The sequence below is a fragment of the Carassius carassius genome, chromosome 13, assembly GCF_963082965.1.
Source record: "Carassius carassius chromosome 13, fCarCar2.1, whole genome shotgun sequence".
Lineage (NCBI taxonomy): Eukaryota > Metazoa > Chordata > Actinopteri > Cypriniformes > Cyprinidae > Carassius > Carassius carassius.
In genome coordinates, this window is record NC_081767.1 from 7,437,929 (window position 1) to 7,463,961 (window position 26,033).

Genomic DNA, 26,033 nt, shown 5'->3' on the forward strand with positions numbered 1-26,033 from the left:
CCCGGGGAATCGAACCCCCAACCTTGCGCTTGATAGCGCAGTGCTCTACTTCAATTCACTTAAGTACCCATCTTTTTCACAAGGGAGATCTTGCTCATCGGGCAGTTAGTAAATGCAACTATGCAGAATAAGATATTTTGTTCCTTCAATAGGTTTGGGACCTATAATTAATAAGTGAACAACAACTGGTGTCCAAATTATGATAAACCCCACTACCAAAATGAGGGATTCATTCCCTCAAAGTAACTACCTGTAGTAAACGTATTAGAGTTTATAGTGTGAAAGAACAACTAGTGTTAAAGAAACATTTATTTTTACCTCTTCATTTTTTATTATAAATATACAATTGACTCCATAGTAATACTGGCACCTTATAACTGTCAGACTTCACACATTGAATAATTAATAATTAGAATTGTGATTCTATTATAACATGTTAAAATACGATAGATTTACAAAATCATTAACACCAAGCAAAACACAGTAACTACACATTAACAGTGACATTAGGTCTCAGACTGACATCTGTTCTGGCTCCACTATGCTCAGCTTCAGTGAAAACACAGTATGATGAAATCCAATAAAATTCAGTCAAAACACATTTGATCTGTTGTGTAGGCACTGTGTTTTGGCTTGGTTATGGCATGGCAAGCAGAATTTTTAGCATTGTCAGTCCCAAAAACATATTCTGAAATGTAATAACATTTTTAATTAATTTAATTTCAGCTTCATTTTTGCAGAATTAATGCTCTCCAGAGGAAACTTTGCTTATAAAACAAGCAAAAATTACTTAATGTTGAGTAATTTTCACAACTTACTCTACCAGTCAAAACATGTTTTGGAGCCAGTTGAATAATTTGCTTGGACTAGTATTAATTTAGTCATCATTTTTTTATTCTTTAAGACTGTCTATGACTTATTTTAATGTCTAATTTTAGAATGAAACCCTTTTGCTAACTGCTAGTTGGTCAGACTAGTTATTAAGACACAATCTTACATGGCTGTGTTTATGCAACTGACCCCTAGGGAAATTAAAAAGCCTATTTAAGTATAATTAAGACGTGATATTTTAAAATCCAAGTTCTGATATGTTATTAAATATTTAGTAATGTATTTTCCAAGTATTTAAATGTCATAGTATTTGTTGTACTACCATTATTTTATGATATTGAAAAAAATGTAATTATTTTGTATTATTAACAATCTAATGAGAATCACCACTGAGCATAATGAGAAAAACTACAGGTTTTGTTGACTGGCTAGTCTCTCTCCCAGTCTCCTGACTAGTTCTGCTAGCTCCTCCGTCTGACGGGACATCTCCTCCAGCAGCTCATAGCGTAAACTAGAGATGTCCTGCTTTATCTCCTTTAGTTCCCCTGTAAGACACAAAGAGATTGATAAAGACCTTCTATCATCAGTGATATGCTTACATAACTGGATCATTACATGACTGACACACAAACAGAAGTGCAACAACCTAGAAAAGTAGTTCCAATGGAAACCACATTTTAAATAAAAAATTAAACCTAACTGTGACGAGTGGGGTGGGGCCGAGAGCCTTGGGAACGGAACGATCCGGTGGAGTAAATAATAAAGAGAGACACCTGCCTCGCTCTGTTCCCACGGATCTCAACCCGGCTCCACTCGTCACAATAACCATAAATAAAAATATATAACAGTTTAAAGGAAACCCTTTTAGAAAAAGAAAACAACAGTTTAATAATAAAGGGATTTTAGTTTGGAGGCAGAAGTCATACAAATGATCTAAACTTAATTAACAGCACAACATTGTACCTTCATTAACTTCATCTCCCTCTTTGTCAGTCTGTGCTTTGATGACATATCGTTTGATTAGCCGTTTCATGATCCTCTGTAGGGAGAAAAAATAGCACCAAATTTATTGAGGCATTTAGTAACCTACAGGCGTGGCCAAAAGTTTTGAGAATTACATAAATATTGGAAATTCGAAAATTGGAAAAATTGGAAAAAAGTTGCTGCTGAAGTTTTTATAATAGCAATTTGCATATACTCCAGAATGTTATGAAGAGTGATCAGATGAATTGCAAAGTCCTTCTTTGCCATGAAAATTAACTTAATCCCAAAAAAAACTTTCCACTGCATTTCATTGCTGTCATTAAAGGACCTGCTGAGATCATTTCAGTAATTCGTCTTGTTAACTCAGGTGAGAATGTTGACGAGCACAAGGCTGGAGATTATTATGTCAGGCTGATTGGGTTAGAATGGCAGACTTGACATGTTAAAAGGAGGGTGATGCTTGAAATCATTGTTCTTCCATTGTTAACCATGGTGACCTGCAAAGAAACGCGTGCAGCCATCATTGCTTTGCATAAAAATGGCTTCACAGGCAAGGATATTGCGGCTACTAAGATTGCACCTAAATCAACAATTTATAGGATCATCAAGAACCTCAAGGAAAGAGGTTCAATTCTTGTAAAGAAGGCTTCAGTGCGTCCAAGAAAGTCCAGCAAGCGCCAGGATCGTCTCCTAAAGAGGATTCAGCTGCGGGATCGGAGTGCCACCAGTGCAGAGCTTGCTCAGGAATGGCAGCAGGCAGGTGTGAGCGCATCTGCACGCACAGTGAGGCCAAGACTTTTGGAAGATGGCCTGGTGTCAAGAAGGGCAGCAAAGAAGCCACTTCTCTCCAAAAAAAACATCAGGGACAGATTGATCTTCTGCAGAAAGTATAGTGAATGGACTGCTGAGGACTGGGGCAAAGTCATATTCTCAGATGAAGCCCCTTTCCGATTGCTTGGGGCATCTGGAAAAAGGCTTGTCCGGAGAAGAAAAGGTGAGCGCTACCATCAGTCCTGTGTCATTCCAACAGTAAAGCATCCTGACACCATTCATGTGTGGGGTTGCTTCTCATCCAAGGGAGTGGGCTCACTCACAATTCTGCCCAAAAACACAGCCATGAATAAAGAAGGGTACCAAAACACCCCCCAACAGCAACTTCTTCCAACAATCCAACAACAGTTTGGTGAAGAACAATGCATTTTCCAGCACGATGGAGCACCGTGCCATAAGGCAAAAGTGATAACTAAGTGGCTTGGGGACCAGAATGTTGAAATTTTGGGTCCATGGCCTGGAAACTCCCCAGATCTAAATCCCATTGGGAACTTGTGGTCAATCCTCAAGAGGCGGGTGGACAAACAAAAACCCACTAATTCTGACAAACTCCAAGAAGTGATTATGAAAGAATGGATTGCTATCAGTCAGGATTTGGCCCAGAAGTTGATTGAGAGCATGCCCAGTCGAATTGCAGAGGTCCTGAAAAAGAAGGGCCAACACTGCAAATACTGACTCTTTGCATAAATGTAATGTAATTGTCGATTAAAGCTTTTGAAACATATGAAGTGCTTGTAATTATATTTCAGTACATCACAGAAACAACTGAAACAAAGATCTGGAAGCAGTTTAGCAGCAAACCTTTTGAAAACTAATATTTATGTAATTCTCAAAACTTTTGGCCACGACTGTATACTGGAAATCTAAATTGTTGTCTCTAACTAATGTTCAGCATTCCGGTGACTTGTCAAGAGTTGTGTTTTACCTGGTAACGACTTGTATAAGGTGAATTCTTCTCACTGGACTCTTTTTGTTTACCCGACTGAAAGAAAAAAATATATATTTGTGAATATCCAACCAAAAATTGTTTATTCTTTCAATAAATCAAAAGCTCCTCATGTTGTTGCACAATCTTGCCATAAGAGGGAACAAAAGACCAATAACATTCAAAGGAAAACTTAGACAGTAAAATTGAGAACCTCACATCATTATAGAAATAAAACTGAATGCAACATTTTGAGAAAACTGAGAAAACATCAGACGCATTTTTAGTCATTTAAATGGGTCATATAATGCAATTAAAATTTTTCCTTTCTCTTCAGAGTGTTACAAGCTCTTGGTGAATGTAAAGTTGCAAAGACTAAAGTCTCAAAACCAAAGAGATATTCTTTATCAAAGTTAAGACTCTGCCACGCCCTCCTAAAAACGGTTTGTTTAAACACACTCCCACATGTCTACGTCACTATGTGGAAATATTTGCGTAATACTGCCCAAATGTTCACGCAAAGAAAGTCATGGTTTCAGTAACGGCAGTTAGTGTTGAAGCAGCCATGTCAGGGAGATGCTGTGTATCTAGGCGAAAGCACTTTATTTGGCCTTCTGAAAGTAGATGCATTTAGAAATCATTAAGATTACTTACAACAGAACAGCAATGCATTTTATGGACAAACGTTTCTTGAACCTAGGAGAGGTCATTCTGACTTTGCTACAACAATCTGTCACTTCTGAATCAGCTACTCTAAGTATATTTCGTTATTAGTTTAAGTATTTGCTACTGAATGTTCAAATGCAGAGTTTTGCACGTCACACACGCGTGTGTGTGAGAGAGACAGTCACATCACAGAGTCAGCTGTGTACTGCAAACACCACAAGCTTAGCTTCATCACTGTCTGTTACATGGCTCGGTTTTATCATCAGTTCAACCTGAAAGGTGAACAAAGGACATTATTAAATATCTTTACATTTATTTTGAAAGATGAAGCTCACGATTATGGATAACAGTGTTCGACCAATCACAATGCACTGGGTCAGTTGGCCAATCAGAGCAGGCTGTGCTTGTCGGAAGGAGGGACTGTAGAAAACGACACGTTTGAGAGAGGCGAGGCATAGAGGACCTACAATAATGTAAAGTATTTGAAAAATAATGTGTGTTTGTAATATTAAATCATAAATACACAAAATAATGATCTTTAAAAAAGCATCCTATGATCCTTTTAAGAATGTCTCTCCTTCATCTCACCTCATTGAGCTCCGTGTCTTCTTTTAAGTCCTCTTTGTGTCTATGAAGGGGTATTAGCAGGAGCTGTTTGAGTTTCATAGCCAGGCTGATGACTGACTTTGGGCTGGGGATGAGGTTAAATGGCACAGGCAGCGTCCCTCCTTCCTCAAAGTACGAAAACCACAGCTTAGCCCTAGCAAACTTCCACTCCACATCGGCATCGTCCTAGATGCAAACATGCAAACAAAGCACTGGCAAATGACACTTCATTGGAAATGCCTTTAAATCTGTTTATTTCCAAATAGGTACATTTAGAGTGGCATCAAATATTATTTCGCACTAATACATGTATGAATAGTGTTGCTTTAAATAACCAAAATAAGATAAAGATAAAGGCAGCGCAGATGCACTTTTTAAGCAAACCATTTTACCTAAAGAAGTGTACAATTTAGATTTTAAAATGATACAACATTTTATAATTTGGGGATTTTAGATTGGAGGACAGAAATCACACACAAAAAAAAAAAATTAACTAGGTGTTAGAAAATAATATATAAAGCCTGCTAGAGAAAGTTCATGTTTGTGTAACTGGATTTTTAAATCTTTACTGAACTAGCCTCATGTTACAACTAGCCTCAGTCTTCCCAATATACTCTTAACACCAAATAAAACATGCTTATTTATAAATATGTATCCCTATATACACTCTTAACACAAAATAAAATTTGCAGCAATGCCATTAATTGACCATTTTGGGTTCCCCAAAGAACCTTTCATGCAACAGTTCTAAAAAGTAAAAATTTTCTTAGTGTGAAGATCTGCTTAATAATCCGAAGAACCTTCTTCCACAATAAAGAGCTTTTTTTGTGGAATGGAAAGATTACATTACTGTTAAAGGTTATTTGTGGAATCATAGATACCAATGAAGAATTTTTCTTTCTGAGAGTGTACTGTATGTAAGAACTAAATGACATCAATCTGAAGTAAAAAAAAAAAAAATGGGCTGAGTCAGGCAAAAGTAGGCATGGCCCCTTGATTGAAACAAAAAAAAGCACTAATGCCAGATTTAAATGTGCACTTCGCTATATTAAAAGAAATGAAAACATGATGAGGTCTGATTCACTGGCATGGAAGCTGCAAAATAATAATGTTAATGATTTCTGGAAAGAAATTAAAACTATTAATAATTGCAAAATATCTCTTCCGTCTAATATAGATGGTGTGAGTGGTCCTGATGAAATTTCACAGTTATGGCGGAAACATTATTGTGAACTACTAAACTGTGTAAAAAGTAATCTGTCTGTGGTGGATAATGTGGAGTATAATGATGATGTTGTTATTACTTCTTCTGAAATCCATGAAGCAATATTGAAGCTAAGGGATAATAAAGCATGTCGTCCGGACCATATTACAGCTGAACATCTTAAACTTGTCAGTAAGAAATTGTGTCCTCTGGTGGCTATGTGCTACACAGGGTTTTTTCTTCATGGGGAGTTACCTGACTCTATGCTGTCTGTTGAGCTGGTACATGTTATCAAGGATAAAGTGGGGAAGCTGAATAGCTCAGATAACTATAGGCCAATAGCTTTGGCCAGTGTTATGTCAAAAGTGTTGGAGACAGTTATTCTGTGTTGAGAGGTACGTCCTGTCTATGGATAATCAATTTGGTTTTAAACGAAAGCATGGAACTGATTTATGTATTTTTGCACTGAAGGAAATTTTAGATAGATATAATAAACAAAATTCCACAATGTTCTTGTGCTTTATTGATGCCTCTAAAGCATTTGACCGTGTTAATCATCAAAAATTATTTTTAAAATTGATTAAAAGTGGGGTCCCTGGTTTTTTTATTAGAATCTTGGTCTATTGGTATTCTCATCAGACAATGAGAGTTAAATGGGGGAGTGTAACAACGGCTCCCTTTAAAGTGACCAATGGGGTTCGACAGGGTGGAATTTTGTCTCCTTTTCTTTTTAATGTGTATATGAATGATTTGTCTATGATTTTAAATGCTTGTGGTACAGGTTGTAGGGTTGGTGACTCACTAATTAATCACCTTATGTACGCTGATGACTTGGTCATTTTTAGCCCATATAGTGCTGGTATACAACAGCTTTTGAGACTATGCACACAGTATGGTGTAGATTTTGATATAAAGTATAATCCAAAAAAGAGTAATATTATGACTATAAGAAGTAGAGATGATAAACATTCACATTTTCCTGATTTTTATCTATCTGGTACTGTACTTGATGTATGCACAGATATTACATATCTTGGCCATATTATTGCAAATGACCTGTCTGATGACAAGGATATTTATAGGCAGCGTTGAAAGCTGTATGTGCAAGCGAACATGTTGTGTCGTAAGTTTAGTATGTGCTCTGTCCCTGTGAAGATTTCACTCTTTAGAACATACTGTACACCGTTGTATATTGCCTATCTTTGGTGCCGTTATAAGCAAGATAGCATTAGAAAGCTCACAGTGGCTTATAATGACAGCATGAGGCTGCTGCTAAGAGTTCCAAGAGACTCCAGTGCAAGCCATATGTTTGTTAGTGCTGGGGTACCTACCTGTGCTGCAGTCTTGCGTAACTTAATGTTTAGATTTATGGGTAGGGTGTCTGAGTCAAAAAATGACCTAATTGCTGTGTTGGCTAACCCTAGACGAAGTTCTGTAAGATTTTCGTCCAGACTGTGGAACCATTGGTGTACATATCTGTATGTTAGACACTGAACACTGTGGAAGGTCTTTTTTACTTCTTGTATATATATATATTTTTTTCCTGTGTGTGTGTATTACTATGTATGTGTTTTGTATTGTATTATGGATCCCTCTGGGTCTGGAAATAAAGTTTAATATATCTGATGAAACCAAATCATCACCTTGGAATTATAAGGTTCTATCTGCGTTTTGAGAGCAGATCGAGATATTGAGCTTAAAAGGTTTTTGCATTTCAAATAGTGATATGGGGAACAAGTCTCTTTCATACATCAGTCCCAAAATGTACACAACAACAACAACAAAAACCACATAACATAAATATGTGGTCACAGAATAAGAATATGTCAATTACTCAATTTTGACAAAAGGTTGAACCTTATAATTCCAAGGTGACAAAATGCTGAAACATTAACCCCATAACTGTCACCGTCCCACCTGTGGGACGCTTGGCACTCTTTTTTGTTGTTGTCTTTTTCTCTATAAACCCAAGATTCATCCTGTGAAAATCATTTTGAAATCGGACATTGCTTTACCATGGAAATGGTACTTTAAAATCTAATGGCGGTCACCTCCCCCTTAATGGGCAGGGTCATAAAACATAATGCATTACGGTCTTCTAGAACCAAAACTTTTTATAATCTTGGCAACAAACATCATTGGAAAGGTCTGAGTCTCAGGATTTCATATTTGGTGGTTATTTTGAGATACAAGTAAAATTCACAGAGAAATCTGGAGAAAAATTCATTAAGCAAAATTCTAAATAGTTTTGATGACTCCCAGTGGCTGTGTGTGGTATGACGAACTAAATAAAATCTCACAGGAACCTCAATTTTTTTCATATCAACTTCAAATTTATAACATAACTTATTTAGACACAAGGCTTTAATTTTATACCAATTTTAGAGTAAAACCTGTTATGTAAAATATTTATAATAAATAAAATAAAATAAAATTAATATAGCGCATATTATTTACAGTACATTTAAACTTCTATAACTCTTTGATACTTTATTTTTTTTTTAAATTCCACTTTTGCCAACATCTGCTAATTTTCTTCTTTAAAAAGAGACCAACCTTATGTTTATATTCCAAAGTGTTCATAAATTACAGCAATTTTAGTTTGGATAGTGCACTTTAATGCCTATTTAAAAAATGGGGGGTGACAGTTAAGGGGACAGTATGACTTTAACAGTGGAGTCTATTGACATATTAGTAATAGTCAAATAATTAGACCCCCAGATGGCAATAAAATGCATCAAAAATGACTTCTGTTTCCTGTTACCACATCAGACCTCTCTGGCGCAATACATTTTTATAGATTGATAATGACATTCTTACATTGAATGAAACATATACAAAAATATTTATGCATGACCAATTTATATGTCACTGTTGGATGCTACCGTAATACACTGGGAAAGGCAAGTTGCTTTTACACAAACAGGTGCAGTTTATAAAGCCAACTCAATCAATTTATACTGTAACCAGAGAGAACAAATGCAACAGTACTATAAAGAATTTGTATCTCATTCAAAAGGGAGTATGAATGGGAAATGATGGTGCCTGGACATTTACCCCAGGCCTGTACCATCATACTATCCACAGATCTAATTTCAGAATATGATTACCTCAATTTCCTGAAATGAGTTGTTGATCATGGCTATGAGCATGTTGAGTAAGACGATAACCATGGTAACGTTGTAGACTCCGTAAAGTACATAGCCAATATTCTCAATGAATTTGTGCCCGTTGTTGATGACGACAGACTTGACCTCAGAAAGTCCAAAAATAGCCCAGAATAAAGTTTTAAAGCTTTCCTCAACCCTGGAGTAGAAAAAACAGACGATTAACATGAACAATGAAAAATACTTCTAAAGCATTTATTAATCTTATTTAATTTCAATATTTACTAATATATTATTAAATTCAAACGTATTATCTATTAATATTTAACTAACATTAACAAAAATGAATAAATACTGTAACAAATGTATTATTGCACATTGTTAGTTTATGTTAGTGAATCAATTAACTAATACTATTTAACTGGACCTTGTTGTAAAGTATTGCCCAAAATGTTGCTTTGTGTCTTCTAGTCTGTCTTTAAGTTTTGAGGTCAAGTTGAGAAAAATAACTTAAATATACAATACAATTAAAAATGTAATCTTTTTTCTTGAAATTGGAATCACTTTCCTCCCTGTATTATCAACTACCTCTGACTAGCAACAGCAAATGGTTTATTGCTCTGTTAAAACTAAAACATAAGGAACACCCAAACATCCTGTAGAAACACACTGCACACTTTTTCTGATAATCATGTTCAGTTCACTTATTTTTGCTGTGGCCATAACATATTAACTCGTGGGAAAGTGATAAATATCATGGCCACAAGATATTAACTGGTGGGAACGTGATGTGTTGTGGCCATGAGTTCATTTTGTCGAGGTAACAACATCCTTATTTCGTAGCCTCGAGATGCTATGTTGAGGGAACAACATCCATTTCTCATGGCCACAAATTCTGATGTTGAGGGAACGACATATTTTTCACGTGGCCACGAGTTTAATGTGTAAACAAACCTGCATGACCATAGGGTCACCATAATATTTTCTATAAACAATTCTAAGTTGTTCAACTACATGTTTCAACCACAGATGGCGATAGAGAGCCCAGAATTCTGAAGCGTACCATTAAACTGAGTTCATGGTGGGTCTACTCTGAAAGATTCACCTTCATAAACCTTTTAAGACTTCCGATTGAATAAGCTGCTATTGGTAAATAACTAAAAAAATAATAAAGTGCAGTAAACTGTTTGCTTTAAAAACCAGTGTACCAATTGCAACATCAAGCATTTGGACGAATTGGTGGTACATTTTTATGAATTTTTACAATCTGTGTAGATCTGACTGACCTGACCATCGGTTAGGTCTAGGGATTGGGGGTGGAGCTTCATGATTAGTTGTTTTCTAAAAATCATTTGTTTCCATCCCAAACAAATTATACAAATTCATATAAAATAGTTCAGATTTCTCATAAGATTGGGCTGGACCTCAATATATGACCTCAAAGCTTCTAGACATCCTAAAACCCACAACAGTCCAATTTTTATTTCACAAGGTTTTTAATGAATTTCACTGTATTTCAATGAATTACTTCTCTGTTTCATATTACTCTGAGCCTTTTTACAGAGTATGAAGACTCAAGGACTCATTCTCATGTCCACATGGCGTGGTAGTCATGATAATTGAATTTGCCAAACGCCTACTTCCAGTATGTCCTTATACATTGCTTCCAAAGGCACTGGGCGTTTTTGTAATTATATAACTTAAAAAAGACACAGATGTGATTCAATTACAAAGGACAAGACAAACAATCATCAAAGGAATTGATGTTAATCAACCAGATATGTTCATTGCTTACGTTGTGAATGCGCCATTCTGCTTTGCACCACGATAGTATGAGTAGAGGTTAAACATTCCAATCATGAAAGCCACAAACACCATTATGAAGATCACCATGAATTTAAATATGTCTTTCACGGTCCTGCCCAGGGAGATCTGCAAGGGCCCAAAGCTCTCATTTGCCGGTAGAATGTACGCAATCCGAGAGAAGCTCAGAACAACTGCAATGGCATAAAGGCCCTCAGAGATCAGCTGAGGGTCTGATGGAACCCAGTGGACACGAGCTAAAAGATATGCAAAGGAAGCTTGTTAAGGTTGAGCATATTATCTTTTCTTCAGGTATTTCAAAAGGTCAAGCTGAAATATTTGGTGGGAAAAAAGCAATTGGTAGAAAAAGTGTGAGCTGCCATATTTAGATTTCTACTTGTCAGTGTTGGTTTTGCACTCCATTAACCTCTAAACCAAATTAATGTCTCATGAAACATTAGAGTCTGCAGATGTCCTTGGAAAAATTATTTAATTGACAGAAATATTGACACTGACATTTTCCAAAAAGAACTGCACCTTTAAAGTTTGTTTCTTCTAGAAATCAAAAAGGTGCGAAGCTGAATATATCGTTTCTAAAAAGTTTATTTTGTAATATAATTTTTTTTCATACATTTTTTTACCTTTTCTTCATTTTTTTCCAAACTTTATAATTTTTCTGTAGTTTAGTTTTCACATCTTCATTTTCGTGAAATGATTGCTTTAATACTTGTGCTATGTCTTTCTTTACTATGATGTATCTCTGAACTACACATTACTGTATAGTAGTAAGTATTTCAATCATTTAATCTATGCAAATAATAAACAATCCAATATGTTTTTTGTACAGTTTTTAGGTCATCAGTACATTCTGTGATTGATCAGACAACAAGGGTAAACTCACTACCACATCATTGTCATACTGGAGGAGAATATATTAGTGGGAAGTACAAAAATAAATTTGTAAATAAACAAAAGAACGTTTAAGGTTAAGAAAATAGGGAACGAGATGCTGTACCCTTATGCTGCGTTCACACCAAACGCGAATAGAGCGTCACATTCGAGTCTACCGCGTCTAGTTTGCTGCTTGAACATTTTGAATGCATTCGCGCGTCTAGAATGAAATAGACGCAAAAGTATGAAACAAAAGTACAAAAAGTAGCTGTAGGCTATATTAGGGGGAAAATAGTTGTAAAAAACGGCGGGAAGGCAGCGGGTCGATAAACGTGTACGAGACTCAAAAGTTAAATTTGTATTTACAACACACTCTTCCAAACAAGGTAATTTTTATTCCTGAAATATGAACTTGTGTGTGATACTTGACATATAGCCCCGATTGACTGCTCACTGACAACATCAGTCCTTCCTCCATGTTGAATGAGTGACTCCTGAGCAGGCTCCTGATTGGTTAACACGTTGCAAATTGACGCCAAAGTTCAAATTTTTCAACTCGGGCATCAAACGGGAAATTGTAGTCAGAACTAGATGCGTGAATGAGGCGAGACGCACGTAAACACGTTTTTACATTGACTTAACATTGAAATCTTTCGCGCCAGATGCTCTGTTCGCGTTTGGTGTGAATGCAGCATTAGAGGGTGCTATGGGGAATGACACCGGCATGGCTGCTGCCTGAAGCATGAGTCCAAACAAAACAATGAACTTGACCACTATGTTGTCACAACTGGTGCGGCCGAGAGTATAAAAGGGCACCTTTGGAAAACATCATCAACTTCTTATCTGAAGGAGACGTATGCAGGAATGTCTGAAGCATGGCCAAGGGATGTAGCATCTCATTCCCTAATCTCAGGGAACCACTGTTACATGATGAACCTGAGACTTTCCCTTTCGAAAGGGATCTTGCAGTGCATCCCCTAGAAGGCGCTATGGGGAATGGTATACCCTCGCCCTCAGGCTGAAGGGATGAGTGCCTTATTGTCTGAGCTAAGTCAAAGACTAAAAAGAGTCCCTCCCCCGCACCGCCAATGCAATCATAGACCAGAGCTTTTCAAGAATGGAGGACTCAACAGGAGAGAAGAAGCCTAACTACATTCTTATTCAGGCCAGCATCCAAGGAGGCTCACAGAGAGCCTAACACTCAGAGCTAACTGGCCCTCAAAGCTCTACAGAGTGGAGGCCTAAATATACCAGCTCTTTAATGAGAGGCGGCCTAGCAACCCTCCACTAGGGCTGGGCGATATATCGAATATTAGCGATACTATTGGAATAATTTTGACGACGATGTACAATTTGAATATATCGGGAATATCGAATATTTCAAATTCAAGCATACTTTCGCAAAAGAACGCGCCGAATGTCCAAAAAAGGAACCTGTAACTGCTGACTGCTCTACGCCCCTCTACTACGAGAGCTGTAATGATAGCGGTTGCCAGATAACAAGAGTTTAAATCTCCCAACCAGAGCTCCACTGTTACAAGGATACATTTTCTTCCCGGTGCTTGCTCATTTTAAGCAATCTGGCAACCATGGCACGTGCTCACTCCTCATTGCGGAAGAGCCGCCGACGCTAATCTGAAAACACTAACAAGCTGGAATTGAGCGATCTAATGAAAGCGTCGTTCAGCCGGTCTGTGTTCTGTCGTGAGATCTCAACTGTATTGTTTGCGTTTGTGATCGCAAAATAAATGCACTTACTCGACCGCTGATGTTTGAATAGAGAAACATAGGCTATGGCCATTTGGAATTACTATTGGGGAATTTCACTGATATGTTTACCAGTTTCCATAATATAGACAGAGAGAATGCAAAAGTCTTTGGTATTCATTTATATATATTTATATATAAGAAATAGCTATGTGCTTCAGCAACTAGCTCCCCATCTAAGAGGGTTTTTAGTGTCCGTAGGAAAATAGTTTCATGCCACAGAGCTTCTCTTAAAACCACAGACAGTTGACAGACTTGTGTTCTTAGCTTAAAAACTTGTTAAAAAATTAAAATAAAATACTTATCCCAGTTGCATAGTTTAAATTGTGAATTGCATGCACTAAAAAGTTGACAGAATGCACTTTCTGTAACTTACTTAATTTGCACTGCTTCAGTTACATATAGGCCTACATGTATTCATTAATAAAAAGCAGTAAGTGATCTCTTGGTCTAGATTTTTTAACTGCTTAAATTAGCTGTTTAATCTAAATGTTTTTTTTTTTATGGGCAAAAGAAAATCATGTTTTATTTTTTATTATTTAAATGCAAACATATCGAGATATATATCGAATATCGTAAAAAAATTGACAATATCGAGATATCATTTTTTTTGTATATCGCCCAGCCCTACCCTCCACACTAAGGTCAGTAGCCGAGAAGGCTCCCAGAGAGTCTAACAACTTAGTATACTACCCAACCGGCTAGCCTAACTGCCTGCTGAGCTCTAGGAGTGGAGGTATAAAAAGATAATTCAATTAACTACTCAACAACAAAAATACTTGTTGAGAAATTTTTTATTATCAATGCTGTCGATAATTTTGACTAATTGTTTCAGCCCTAAGGCCAAGGAGGCTCAGAAAGCCTAACAACCCCACACCATTGTATGATGGAGCTCCGAGGACAAAGGCCTCAGCATAACAACTCTCTAAGATGAAAGGAGAACCAATTACTGTAACCTCATTGAGAAAAGCATGCAATTTAACCTATTTCAAACAATGGATTCTATCGCTTTAAAAAGAATCATCCGAGAACAGGAGCAAATGCATTGCTATAAGTGCCTTATAGAGAGCTGAACACGTTCATGCAAACACTAACTACTATCCCTCAGGAGAGAGTAGAAAGGAAAGAGTTCCATACCTGTCTCTTGTAGTCAGTTATGTGAATGCATCATACCTAGAGCATCGACCTTGCTCAAAGAGAAGACAGCATTCTACTCAAAAGCATGTCTCGCATCCCTCAAGTAGAGGGATGGTGTGAATGGAGCTTTCATTGAGAAATTCTTTCAGTGCACGCATTCTGCTCCCTCATGAGGTAAACACATGTGATCCTAACTCATGTACAAATAAACGATCTCCTGAAGACAAGAAAGAGGATGAGATATTTCACAGGTGCCCTTTTATACTCTCAGCCACACCAGTTGTGACATCATAGGCTGCGGTGTTTAGACTCATGTTTCAGACACCAGTCATGCCGGAGGCATTCCCCATATCACCCTCTAGGCGACGCAGCACGAGTTCCCTTTCGAAATGGAACAAATAAATGCATAAAAAATGTGTTTCATTTACATTTACGTACTTGGTCCATTTTTTTATCCAAAGCATCGTTCACTTTTGTGCAAAAGTCATTTTTGCATGGTTGAAAAAATTTACTGTAGCAGAAATCATAATTTATTTTATTATTGTTTATTTATTATTTATGATGAGAAGGTCAAAAAAGAATAAGTACCATGTATGATCTTCCTCAATTATAATTTAAAACATTGCACAAATATAATGGTTGCAAAAATAATTTTGCATTGAAGTAATGATGTAGAAACCATAATCAGCTTTTTTAATTATTATTTAGCAGTTTTAATTCTAAATAGACCACTTCTCGAAATGATATAAAAACTAAGAAAAGTGGTTTTTGAATGGACAAAGCATTGATTTTTCAGTAATATTTGACAGCAATACTCACCAAGACGATAGTATTCTATCTCAAGGGGCAAGGTAATGTTTGATAGATCGGTGTAGTGCTTGTCAACGTAACTCTGCGCAACATTTGCATGCCAAAATGCCATAAATCTAGCAATGAAGGAAGTCACAAAAATGGCCAGCATTCCAAAGTCCAGCAAATTCCAAGGCTCCAGCAGATATTCCCGAGGACCCTGCGACCATATCTCCTTACATTCAGCCCAAATCATTCCTTTAATTGGAAGAAGAGACAGATTAGTTTTAATTAGTTTTATCGTAAAATATTTATGCACCCAAAGACATTTAGTGTCTTAAAAATGATTTAATTTGTAAAGAGTTAAACAGTACTTCTAATAGGTTTTAATAGAACAAATGTAACAGATGGTAAGACAATTTGAAGTTGTGACCCCTTTTTGAATCATTGTGTGCTTATAGCAGTCATTTGGGATTCATTTCAGTACATCACTGTGGGAAACAGTGAACTAGAAGAGTTTTTTGAACCTTTAGTTTCATATTGTTATAGCAGACTTTCATATTTAATACACAGGCTTTTATGGTTCTTATAGTATAATATAGGATAACATGGAGCTCATACTAAATGAGAAAAACAAAAAACACCTTACATTTATTCAGAGGCATAAACTGAGAAGAAAATATGCAATTTGGCGTAGTTGTTGTTATTTATATAGCCAAAAAGTAAGATGTGCTTATTTTTATGATCAAAATTCTGTATTTTCTTTTATTGTAGTGGGGGGGTGATCAAAATTCTGTATCTTCTTTTATTGTAGTGGGGGGGGGGTGGCGTATAATGCAGTGCAATACAATGATTACTGAAAGATGAACAAATAAACATTCCTCAAGTCTGATAAATCATATTTGCTACTCACATGATTTTGTGGAAAAATAATATGGATAGATGATCAACTGAAATTGCTTTAGTACAGTTAGTATTCTTCTTAAAATTAAACTAACAATATAAAAGTTATTTGTATTTGTATTCTCTTGGCATTTGACTTGCTAAACAAAGTTTAAACTTTCAATCAGACAACAAGTTTTTCAGCATAGTTTTAATCATGCTGATAATTTAGATGGCTTCGAAATTTGTGTTTAAATTATACAGTAGGCTTTATAGGGTTACGCTTGATGTTTAATGTGTCATATTTACTGACCCTCATGACATTCCAAACTCATATGTACCGGTCATATAAACTACTTCTATAGTGCATTTATGATAGATTTTGGAATTGATTAATTATCATACAAAAATGAGCAGTGTGAACATTCTGCAAATGTTCTTCTTTTGTGTTTCAAAAAGCCATAAAGGTTTGCAACGTCATGCAGGTGAGTAAATGATCTGAACCAAAAAAAAAAGTTTGATTTGTTGTTGTGTAACATGATGTGAGATGATGTCTGACCGACAACCCAGGAAATGATCAGCATTTCCATCCAGGTAAAAGGAGTGGTCTTCATGCGGAATAATTGTGAGGGATGGTCGTGGATGGTCATATTTGGTAAAAGAGATGTCCCTTCGAAGCGGTCAGCAGCATTCATAATGAGAAGGCCAAGAAAGATGGTGAAAGAAGCTGCATGTGCCACAAATTTTAAGAAAGGACCACGTATGATCTTCCCCAACTATAATCAAAAACATTGCACAAAACAAATAAGGAATGTTCTCAAATAAAGTCTTGTAGTAAGAAGTCATTGTCTTATTTTCTTGCTTATAATATCACATAAGCAGCAAAATTTTAATCCGTGGCTTAATTCACATTGACTAAAAGTTATTAGTCTGACCTTGCTTGAGGGTGCTATCCAGTAAAGTAAGGCCAGAACAGGAAGTCCAACCACCACCCCCAGAACCACCAGCAACTTGACAGCTGTGGTCTGCTGCCTGAGCCCTGACAGATTCTCATACCATATGGACAAAAGCTGCTGTTGGCAGTTGGGATGAGCTACAAACTGTGTGGGAAGCATAAGAGCAGGCAGAGATACAATGCACAAATGCCTTTATTATTGTACTATCATCCACAGTGATTAAGCCATTGTATTTTAACACTTAAGGCTACTTGGCTGAATCCTTTTGCCTAATAATTAAATCACTAACTGAAATCATTGCATGAAATATTAATGTTTATTATGAGAGAAACCTACCTTTTTCAGCTCGTATTTGATGGCCAGTTTTAATCGAACTAGATTAGGTCTGCCGCCCTTGTCAAAGTGGCCACCTGCCTCTGCGTCTCCATTTAAAATGGCTTCCACCTCCTCTGTATTGCGACACAGATCCAGAAGTCCAACTACAAAATCCTTACATTGCATAGACAGCTTCGTATAATCATTCTGTGAAAGGAAATTAGCAGAGATCTGTTGAAAACGTAGACACAAGTAAGATGAAAACCACCATTTTATAAAATCTTTACATAAAATCTCAAAAAATGTCTTATTGCAAGTCATTTTCAGAAATAAGACATTATGGTAACACTTTATATATGCTTTCACTAACAATGTTAAAGGGATAGTTATTTTGTCATCATTTCCTTTTTTAATTTTCTTCTAATTTTATTACTCGTCTCAGTGTTTTTTTGTTTTTGTTTTTCGGTCAAGGCCTTTCCAGTCCTTGAACGTGGTAGTTGCTTTGCTATCTATGCAGGGTCAGAAAGCTCTCGGATTTCTATCCCTTTAATAAAACACAAACACAAATACATTTCTTGCCATTATTTAGGACACAGACAGAGTTTGCCGCATGATTGCTTGCAAATTAAATGTAACTGGCATGCACGTAGTTATGTACATGTAACAGCAGAAATTTTTTAGAGAGCAGTCTTACCATCTGTTAAAGACTCAAACAGCATACAAAACATTCAACTTATCAATAAAAATATAAGCAACTCCAGCACTCTTTATTCTAATCATATTCTTAAAAAAAAAAAAACTACTACCAGTACTCCGTTAAGCTAACTGAGACTTGTTAAAGCACTTGCATATCATTGCTCTCTTGTTGACTTTGATTGCTTCAATTGTCCTCATTTGTAAGTCACTTTGGATAAAAGCATCTGCTAAATGTAAATGTAAAACAGTAAATTGGGATAAGAAATTCTTCCATGTTCCATTATTTATTAACAGAATCTTCATTTTCTACTCTTATCATGCCCACCTTGAACTCTTTTTCTACGTTGGCTAGAACAGCCAGTTCATTGCTGAGCTCTAGAGCTGTCAGTACCGGGTCCTTGCTGGACAGGGATAGGTAGGCAGGGCTTGCCAATCCTTTGTAGGCATTGATTCTGGAACGTGAATGGCTAAAAGAGTCATGCCTCTGGTGATAGAGGCAGCTGTTGCATTTGCAAAAGTAGTCATGTGGGCGCTCAATGCGGGCACCCTTCCTTAGCAGAATGTGCACGATCTCGTATTCATGGCAATGAGAAGCTAGTATGATGGGTGTAATATCATGGGAAAACCGCGTGCCATCCTCGTCATATGCGAAGAAGTCATCTTGCGTCTCTGCCTGGAGGGGGCTGCTAGTGAGTTTGGATGTATCCGCAAAGGCCTTGTGGCCCAAAATGGCCTCCACAATACGAATGTAGCCTTTACTTATGGCTAAAAGCAGAGCGTCACCAATCCTGGCCAGGTTCTCTTTCTTCAGCAAGAGTTCGGTCACTTCCAGGTGCTCATTGGCAACAGCAAGCTGCAATGCATTCTGGCCCATGTAGTCCACACAGTTGACATTGAGGTCTGAAAGTTCTTCTAGCATCCTGCGGATGACAGGGATATTTCCATACTCAGCCGCCTCTAGGAAACGCTCTTCATTTGGCGATAGACTATTGTAGCGGGCATTAAACATGTAGGCCGGTCTCCGCATAGCCATGCGCCGGCTCCTAGCCAATGCATGCCTATGAAGGTCATCGTTGCTCCACCTATTCCAACAGAGAGAAAATCAAATCACAAAACTTTTTTTTATTTTCAAAGCTTATCAAAATATGAAGCACAGCTCACGCGGATGTCACTTTCAAGCCAAGCAGGTTTTTGTTGGCCAACGTGGTAAATTCACACAACAAACTTGAACCTGTTGCAAAATCTGCTTGAGGAAATCTTTCGACCTCATTTGAAATTACTGATCCCATGGATTACTACTGAAATTACTGGATTATGCTTGTGTAAATTTGCCAGTGTTATCTTGTGTTCCAGATAAGCAACTCGTTAGAAAGTCTTGCCTGTGGCAACATTTCTGCAAATTAATATGAAATTGAAAATTGCTTCTTACACATTTTAAGATGTTTGAAATTTAATGTCCAGTAAGTGATGCAAAATGTCTGGTCAGTTTTATCTGAAACAGATTATTGTGACTCTAGTAACGTTTTATTGTGTGGTTTTATTGTGCGGACTCTTACTCATTTTTTTGACATAGCAAGTGCTGTACTGTACCAGTGATGTAATCAAAACGTACTGCTTTACAAATCATGCACAATGGTAAGTGTTGTGACTTGTGAGGTCATATTATGGTATCAAAAAGGGAAAAAAAAAAGTTGTTGCTGTTTTACTGCCACTGGTGGTCATTTTTGTGTGAAAATCCAGTGAATTAGGTACTTTCTTTAAATTTAGCAAAAACGTATAAATGATTTAGCAAAAACGTAGAACGTATTTTATAAGGATTGGAAACAAGGCTTTGATTACATTATACATTATACAATTATTATAAATAGTATTGTTATATATTTAATATTTTCCACGTAAATAGCTTTGTTAACTACTTTTGTTAGTAGCTTGACTGTAGTTTGACTACTTTGAAGTCTGAGTAGTCTGTAGCTTGTCCACTATCATGCTATTGAATTGTTTTAACTGTTTAGCTGTATATATATATAATCTTCACAGATTTCCAATGAAAATACACCCCACCTGCATCTAAGATGCATATTAATTTTGAAAAACACTTCTAAACATGTAAAATGTGATTTACCAAATGATAATGAGCTTTGAAGGTTGTTTAAAACAGGGTAACAGATGTATATGTCAGGAAAAAGAATAAGGAATAAGGATGTGCCTGAATGATTGCGTTTAAATTGCCTAATTTTGTTGAAATATTTTTTTTTCTGTAGCAATGACAGCACTTAACAAAGATCAGCGAGCCCTCCTACACTAATACTGTCTTAGTTCTTCATGAAAATTCTCATCCAGTGGCCAAAGGGCATAATTACTGTCATCAGTGTCAATGTTCTCTTTGTCACGTTTCAATCTATACATAACTTTTCCCTTTAAAAATCAAGACCTCTGAGATCTTCTTACAACTTCTGTTGTCACTACTCTGTGTGACAACTAGCCCCAGTCTGCTCTAATATTAAAGTAAATGCCAAAATCACATTAACAACTTAAACTGTTCCAGTTCGGCAGTTATCACCCTAATTCATTTTACACTGGGCCCAGCATATAATGTTTGTCTAGTAATAAACATATGCAAAAAAAAAAAAATAATAATTATATATATATATACCTGTATATCTTTTTTTAGGTCAATTCTTTATATCAGAAATTTTCAGCATGATCAATACATTTTAAGAACAATATTTCAGAAACATGTAACATGTCTTACACTACAGTGCAGCTGTCAATAAATTCAATAAAAGTAGGCTACACATATATCGGTTTGTTTTTTTGTTTGTTTGAATGTACCACTGAGAAGCACTAAATTTGGCTGTACTGTTGTTCAATGACAAGTATTTTTATTCTATTCCATTGTATTATAAATAAAGCAAATTATATATATATATAATTATATTTTTTCTTTTACATTACTAATATAAGAGTGTGCTCGTGGATTGTGCAGGCACTCAAAATGTCATATAAACAGAACTCACCTCGTGCAATAACGTGGTAAAGAATACTTTTCAAAGTCGGCGTTCATCCGTTGATGGACAGAAGTGTGTTTGACAGAAGTGTTATCAGTGGACATCGGTTTGCTGCCGTCTTCATGAATCTCTCACTGACACTGATGCGCACGAGACAGCCGCTCACCCCTGGAGTAGATGTGCCCCTGCAAAGTTAAGGGAAATTCTGCTCAAACTTGTTTTTCACTAAATATGTGAATTCTGGTGTCGTTTTGGTCCATAGAACTGCACGCGTTCATGTGAGGCTTATTTCGAGTGTGCTCAGCGAATCGAACGTATGATGACGTCACGGCTATGATGTACGAGCCGTTCAATGAAAAGGTGCCTTTTCTAGTTTGATGAGGGGATTTTTAAAGTAGATTATTGTGTGATTTGAAACGTTGTATCTGAGCTTAAGAAATGTCAGATAAACAAACACTCACATGAGGGAAAGTCAGTCAAAAATCTGCTTAATTAAAGGCTACGTGGAGCGGGTCGCCCCCTCATGGGCGCTGGCATGTTGACTTGCATTTGTCAGAGTAAGTCTACTAATACAATGATAATACATTTACTTTACATGAGCTAAGTGTTTTACAAAGTGTAAACATAAAAGTGCAAGAAAACCCCTAACAACAATCACAATCTAGCTACATAGCATACTGCTCACATAATGAAACATGCATCAACGATGCTGTGGATCGGCGTATATGTGAGCTATATATTGATGCGTGTAGTATGAGGAAAAAATATAGACAAAAGGAAACTAAAAAGATATAGAAGACAAGATAGTAATGCAATACCTATTTACATGATTTACATGACAAATACATGATTTGTAATATAAGTGAACATAACTGTGTCTTTAAGTATTTTTATTTTTCAATATCATTTACCAAACCAAAATGTTTAGACATGGGTCAGAAAATGACCCATGACCCAATATTTTATATATATATATATATATATATATATATATATATATATATATATATATATATATATATAATTTTTTTTTTTTTTTCAAGAAAGAATGCGTTTGTTTTGTTGAGGTTTGGAGAAATGAGGGGAAAGTGTGAAAATGTTTCTTGACTGCGTGTGGCAGTAGCCTGTTTACAGTCGACTCCAGTGAGAGACCTATATGCGTATCTGCAGACCAGTTTATCAGCCATTTTGTTTGAGCCTCTTCGCCATGGCGGAGATAGACGACGGTGATGAGCCGAGTTTAGTTCACACTCACAGCGGTTCTTCTGGATCCAAATCAGCGGGAGACAAGATGTTCTCCCTCAAGAAGTGGAATGCGGTAGCCATGTGGAGCTGGGATGTGGAGTGTGACACCTGCGCTATCTGTCGGGTTCAAGTCATGGGTGAGTGTTTCTCTAGCTAACCGGCTAGCTGAAATAGCTTTTGTGTACCTTTCAATGATTTTTAGCTGGTTTACTAAACAGACCACGAATAGACTGATAACACGACCTGAATCCGGCCACTACCGAGTCGTATGTGCAAATAAGAATGTTAACCCTGAGTTATGGAACGTACAGTGTGAAATTTCAGCTTTTGAATACCCAGGGTTGGTTGTTAAACCCGGGTTAATTATGAGTGTGTAAAACATGAAGCAAGATGATTCCATTTACCTGGGGGTTTAGAATCCGGCAGGGTTAACTGTTTTCAAGTGTGAAAAGCCCTTATGAAACCCAAAACTACTGAATCGCACAATGTTCAGAAGTGCTGTGATGAATGTTCAAATCAAAGACTTTAGATGTACCAAGACCGTGAAATCCTTTCTTATTAATGGAAGAAATTGCAATGCTCAGAATGGTGTAATTGTTTCACCTACTGAATAAAAGAGCCATTTGCTAATTGATAGGAGCTGCACTTGCATGCCTGACAGATGTTTCAAAGGTGGCCACTTGTCTTAGAGGGGCTTGGTTCAAAACGCACCTGTGTGGCCAAAATCCCTGCATTGTGCATTCAGGTGTTTGATAAATTAAACCATGTATAAAAAAATGCTGTCTAGGTAAGCTTTGAGACACATCCGTACTTTACTGCTTAATCACAAGTACATGTAGGCCTAGTTAAAGCATTAGTTCACCCAAAAATTAAAATTGTCATTAATGACTCACCCTCATGTCGTTCCAAACCTGTAAGACCTCCGTTCATCTTCGGAACACATTTTAAGATATATAAAAATTATAAGGTCATAATTTTTGTTATTTTTGGAACAAAATGTATTTTCGATGCTCTTTAACAAATTCTAATGGACCCTCTGATGTCACATGGACTACTTTGATGATGTTTGTATTACCTTTCTGGACATGGACAGTATACCGTACAGACATTTTCAATGGAGGGACAGAAAGCTCTCGGACTAAATCTAAAATATCTTAAACTGTGTTCCGAAGATGAACAGTACAGGTTTGGAACGACATGAGGGTGAGTGATTAATAACATAATTAAATTTTTTGTCTGAACTAACCCTTTAACTTGCTTTCCAATATAATCTAACTGTAATTATACAGACTCATATGACTTTAGGAAGTCTGTCCTCTGACAGAATTAGCCTCTGGCCAGCCCCTCCCCCAAAACGGCCATTGTCCAATCACACATCATATCAACTGTTACTATGTGAGCAGTTCCGACAAACTTTGACTCCAAGCAAGATGGTGAAGCGGTGCGACCACGGCGTTTGTAAATCGGACAATAGATACCCCGAGACATTGTCTGGAGGAGTTGTGTTTTTCCCATTCCCAAAGCCGAAAACACAACGTGAGTGGTGCCTTCAATGGATAAAACAGTGTGGACGGCCCCACTCCCAGGTAAATGTGTCGAACATGTAGGTTTAGCTAGCTAACATACCCTTGTATTTGAACAAAATAGCTACTCGCAATAGACAATAATAGACCATAACATATGAAAGAGAACTTTCCCGGCAGTGCAAGAGCATGACTGGTCCACAAGGCTGTGCTGGTTGCATTTGAGGTACAGGTCATGGGGTTTCTCAGATTTCGCTTAAGACCGGTAAGCATTAGCCTCGATAGTAGTCCTGTCTCCTTCATTGCGTATTTTTACATTTTCAATATATCCCTCCACTGCATACTGTAAACCCTTTTGCCTCGATCAGGAGGATATCACGAAGGTATTGCTCCAAAAAAGGTCACTGACACGAACGGGTATACCTCTTTCCGTCATGGCAATCTGTCGTGGTGGTCGTGTCGTGGTTGTTTGTCGGAAGTAGCAACAGTAACTAAGGGGGGCTCGGCGAAAGGCTAATTGTAAAATGACACAAATTTCAACTTATTTCTACCCTAAATGAAAATTAAAAAGACTGGGTGTGTTTGAATGAATGAATTAATGAATGTTGAATGATATTTAGCCTCAAATGCATTTCAGATGCATGCTTGAGATGCCAGGCTGAAAACAAACAAGAGGACTGTGTTGGTAAGTCAACAGAACATCACTGCTAGCACACTAATTGCCTTCCTAATTAATCAATTACATTTATTCCCTAGAAGCAGGTGTCTTCACTGTTCACTGCCATTACAGATTTCACTTCATTTATATTTTACAATATATTTTGCTAATTATCTACAATATTATAATAAATCATATACTTGAGTCATTTATCAATTCCGAACATGGGTTACCATACTTGGCAAATGTCACGACTTTCACTACAAAACCTGTCTGTCTGTCTTCTGTTGAACTTCTGTGTTTTTCTGGGTCTGAAACATTTCTGTCTCTTATTTCATCTTTCTCTCAGTGGTATGGGGAGAGTGCAACCACTCCTTCCACAACTGCTGCATGTCCCTCTGGGTGAAGCAGAACAATAGATGCCCACTATGTCAGCAGGACTGGGTGGTACAGAGGATCGGCAAGTGAAGATTCAAGCTTTGGACCTACATTTCCTCCGTCCACTTTGGCACTACTCTGCTTGGAGAGACCGGACTGATTATCAGAGCATCTCCAGCCACTGAGTGTGTAGGAAAACCTGTGTGCATGTGTGTGACCGTCAAAGTCAAACCAAGGATATAGGCAGAAATCCAGGTGACACTGGTTGGCTTTACCATCTGTCACCTAGTACAGCATTAAGAAGAAGAGCTCCAGGATGCAATAGATTCACTTGGGGGTTTGTGGCATCATGTGTGATGATTTAACTGAAGTTTTGCTAAGAATGTGTGGGTTTAAGTGTGTTAGAAATAAAAACAAATCTCAATGATTTATAGGTGTGTGTGTTACTGATTGCTGAATAATTTCTGGTAAAGATTTGCACATTGTATTTTTGCATATTACTGGATGATTTTTTGATGATTTGAACATATTTCTGTTACAGATTTGCATATTTATGCATAATTTATCATTTCTATTATATATTTATATACATGCATACTGTGGAGATCAAAATTAGAGAGCAACCTACAGTTTCCTAAATTTCAAGGTCACTGTTTAGTCCTATTTGATGTTAACAGGAGTAGAGTGGCAGTTTTTTAAGCATATTTCAGAAAATGAATTGTATTGTGAAGCATAGTATTGAAAACTTAAATGAGATGTTTGAAAAAGAACTCTTATCAAAATCACAGAACACTTACAGATACCTCCAAGTTATTGGTGTTAATCTGCTGG

The 26,033-nt window shown here is 36.9% G+C and overlaps 2 protein-coding genes across 2 annotated transcripts; one reads left to right on the top strand and one right to left on the bottom strand.

Moving 5' to 3' along the window:
- Positions 1–1,194: 1,194 nt before the first annotated feature.
- Positions 1,195–21,937, bottom strand: trpc6b (transient receptor potential cation channel, subfamily C, member 6b). Its single transcript, XM_059564664.1, has 12 exons — positions 21,408–21,937; positions 18,716–19,472; positions 17,716–17,901; positions 17,359–17,523; positions 16,983–17,199; positions 15,572–15,799; positions 10,950–11,214; positions 9,158–9,353; positions 4,826–5,029; positions 3,572–3,628; positions 1,795–1,870; positions 1,195–1,376 (listed from the first exon to the last, which is right to left on the bottom strand). The coding sequence occupies exons 1-12, from the start codon at positions 21,500–21,502 to the stop codon at positions 1,240–1,242; spliced, it is 2,583 nt and encodes an 860-aa protein (XP_059420647.1). The 5' UTR covers positions 21,503–21,937; the 3' UTR covers positions 1,195–1,239.
- A 612-nt stretch (positions 21,938–22,549) lies between these two features.
- rnf7 (ring finger protein 7) lies at positions 22,550–25,629 on the top strand. Its single transcript, XM_059564665.1, has 3 exons — positions 22,550–22,780; positions 24,804–24,851; positions 25,174–25,629. Exons 1-3 carry the CDS (start codon positions 22,555–22,557, stop codon positions 25,290–25,292), a joined length of 393 nt encoding a protein of 130 aa, XP_059420648.1. The 5' UTR covers positions 22,550–22,554; the 3' UTR covers positions 25,293–25,629.
- The last annotated feature ends 404 nt before the right edge of the window (positions 25,630–26,033 follow it).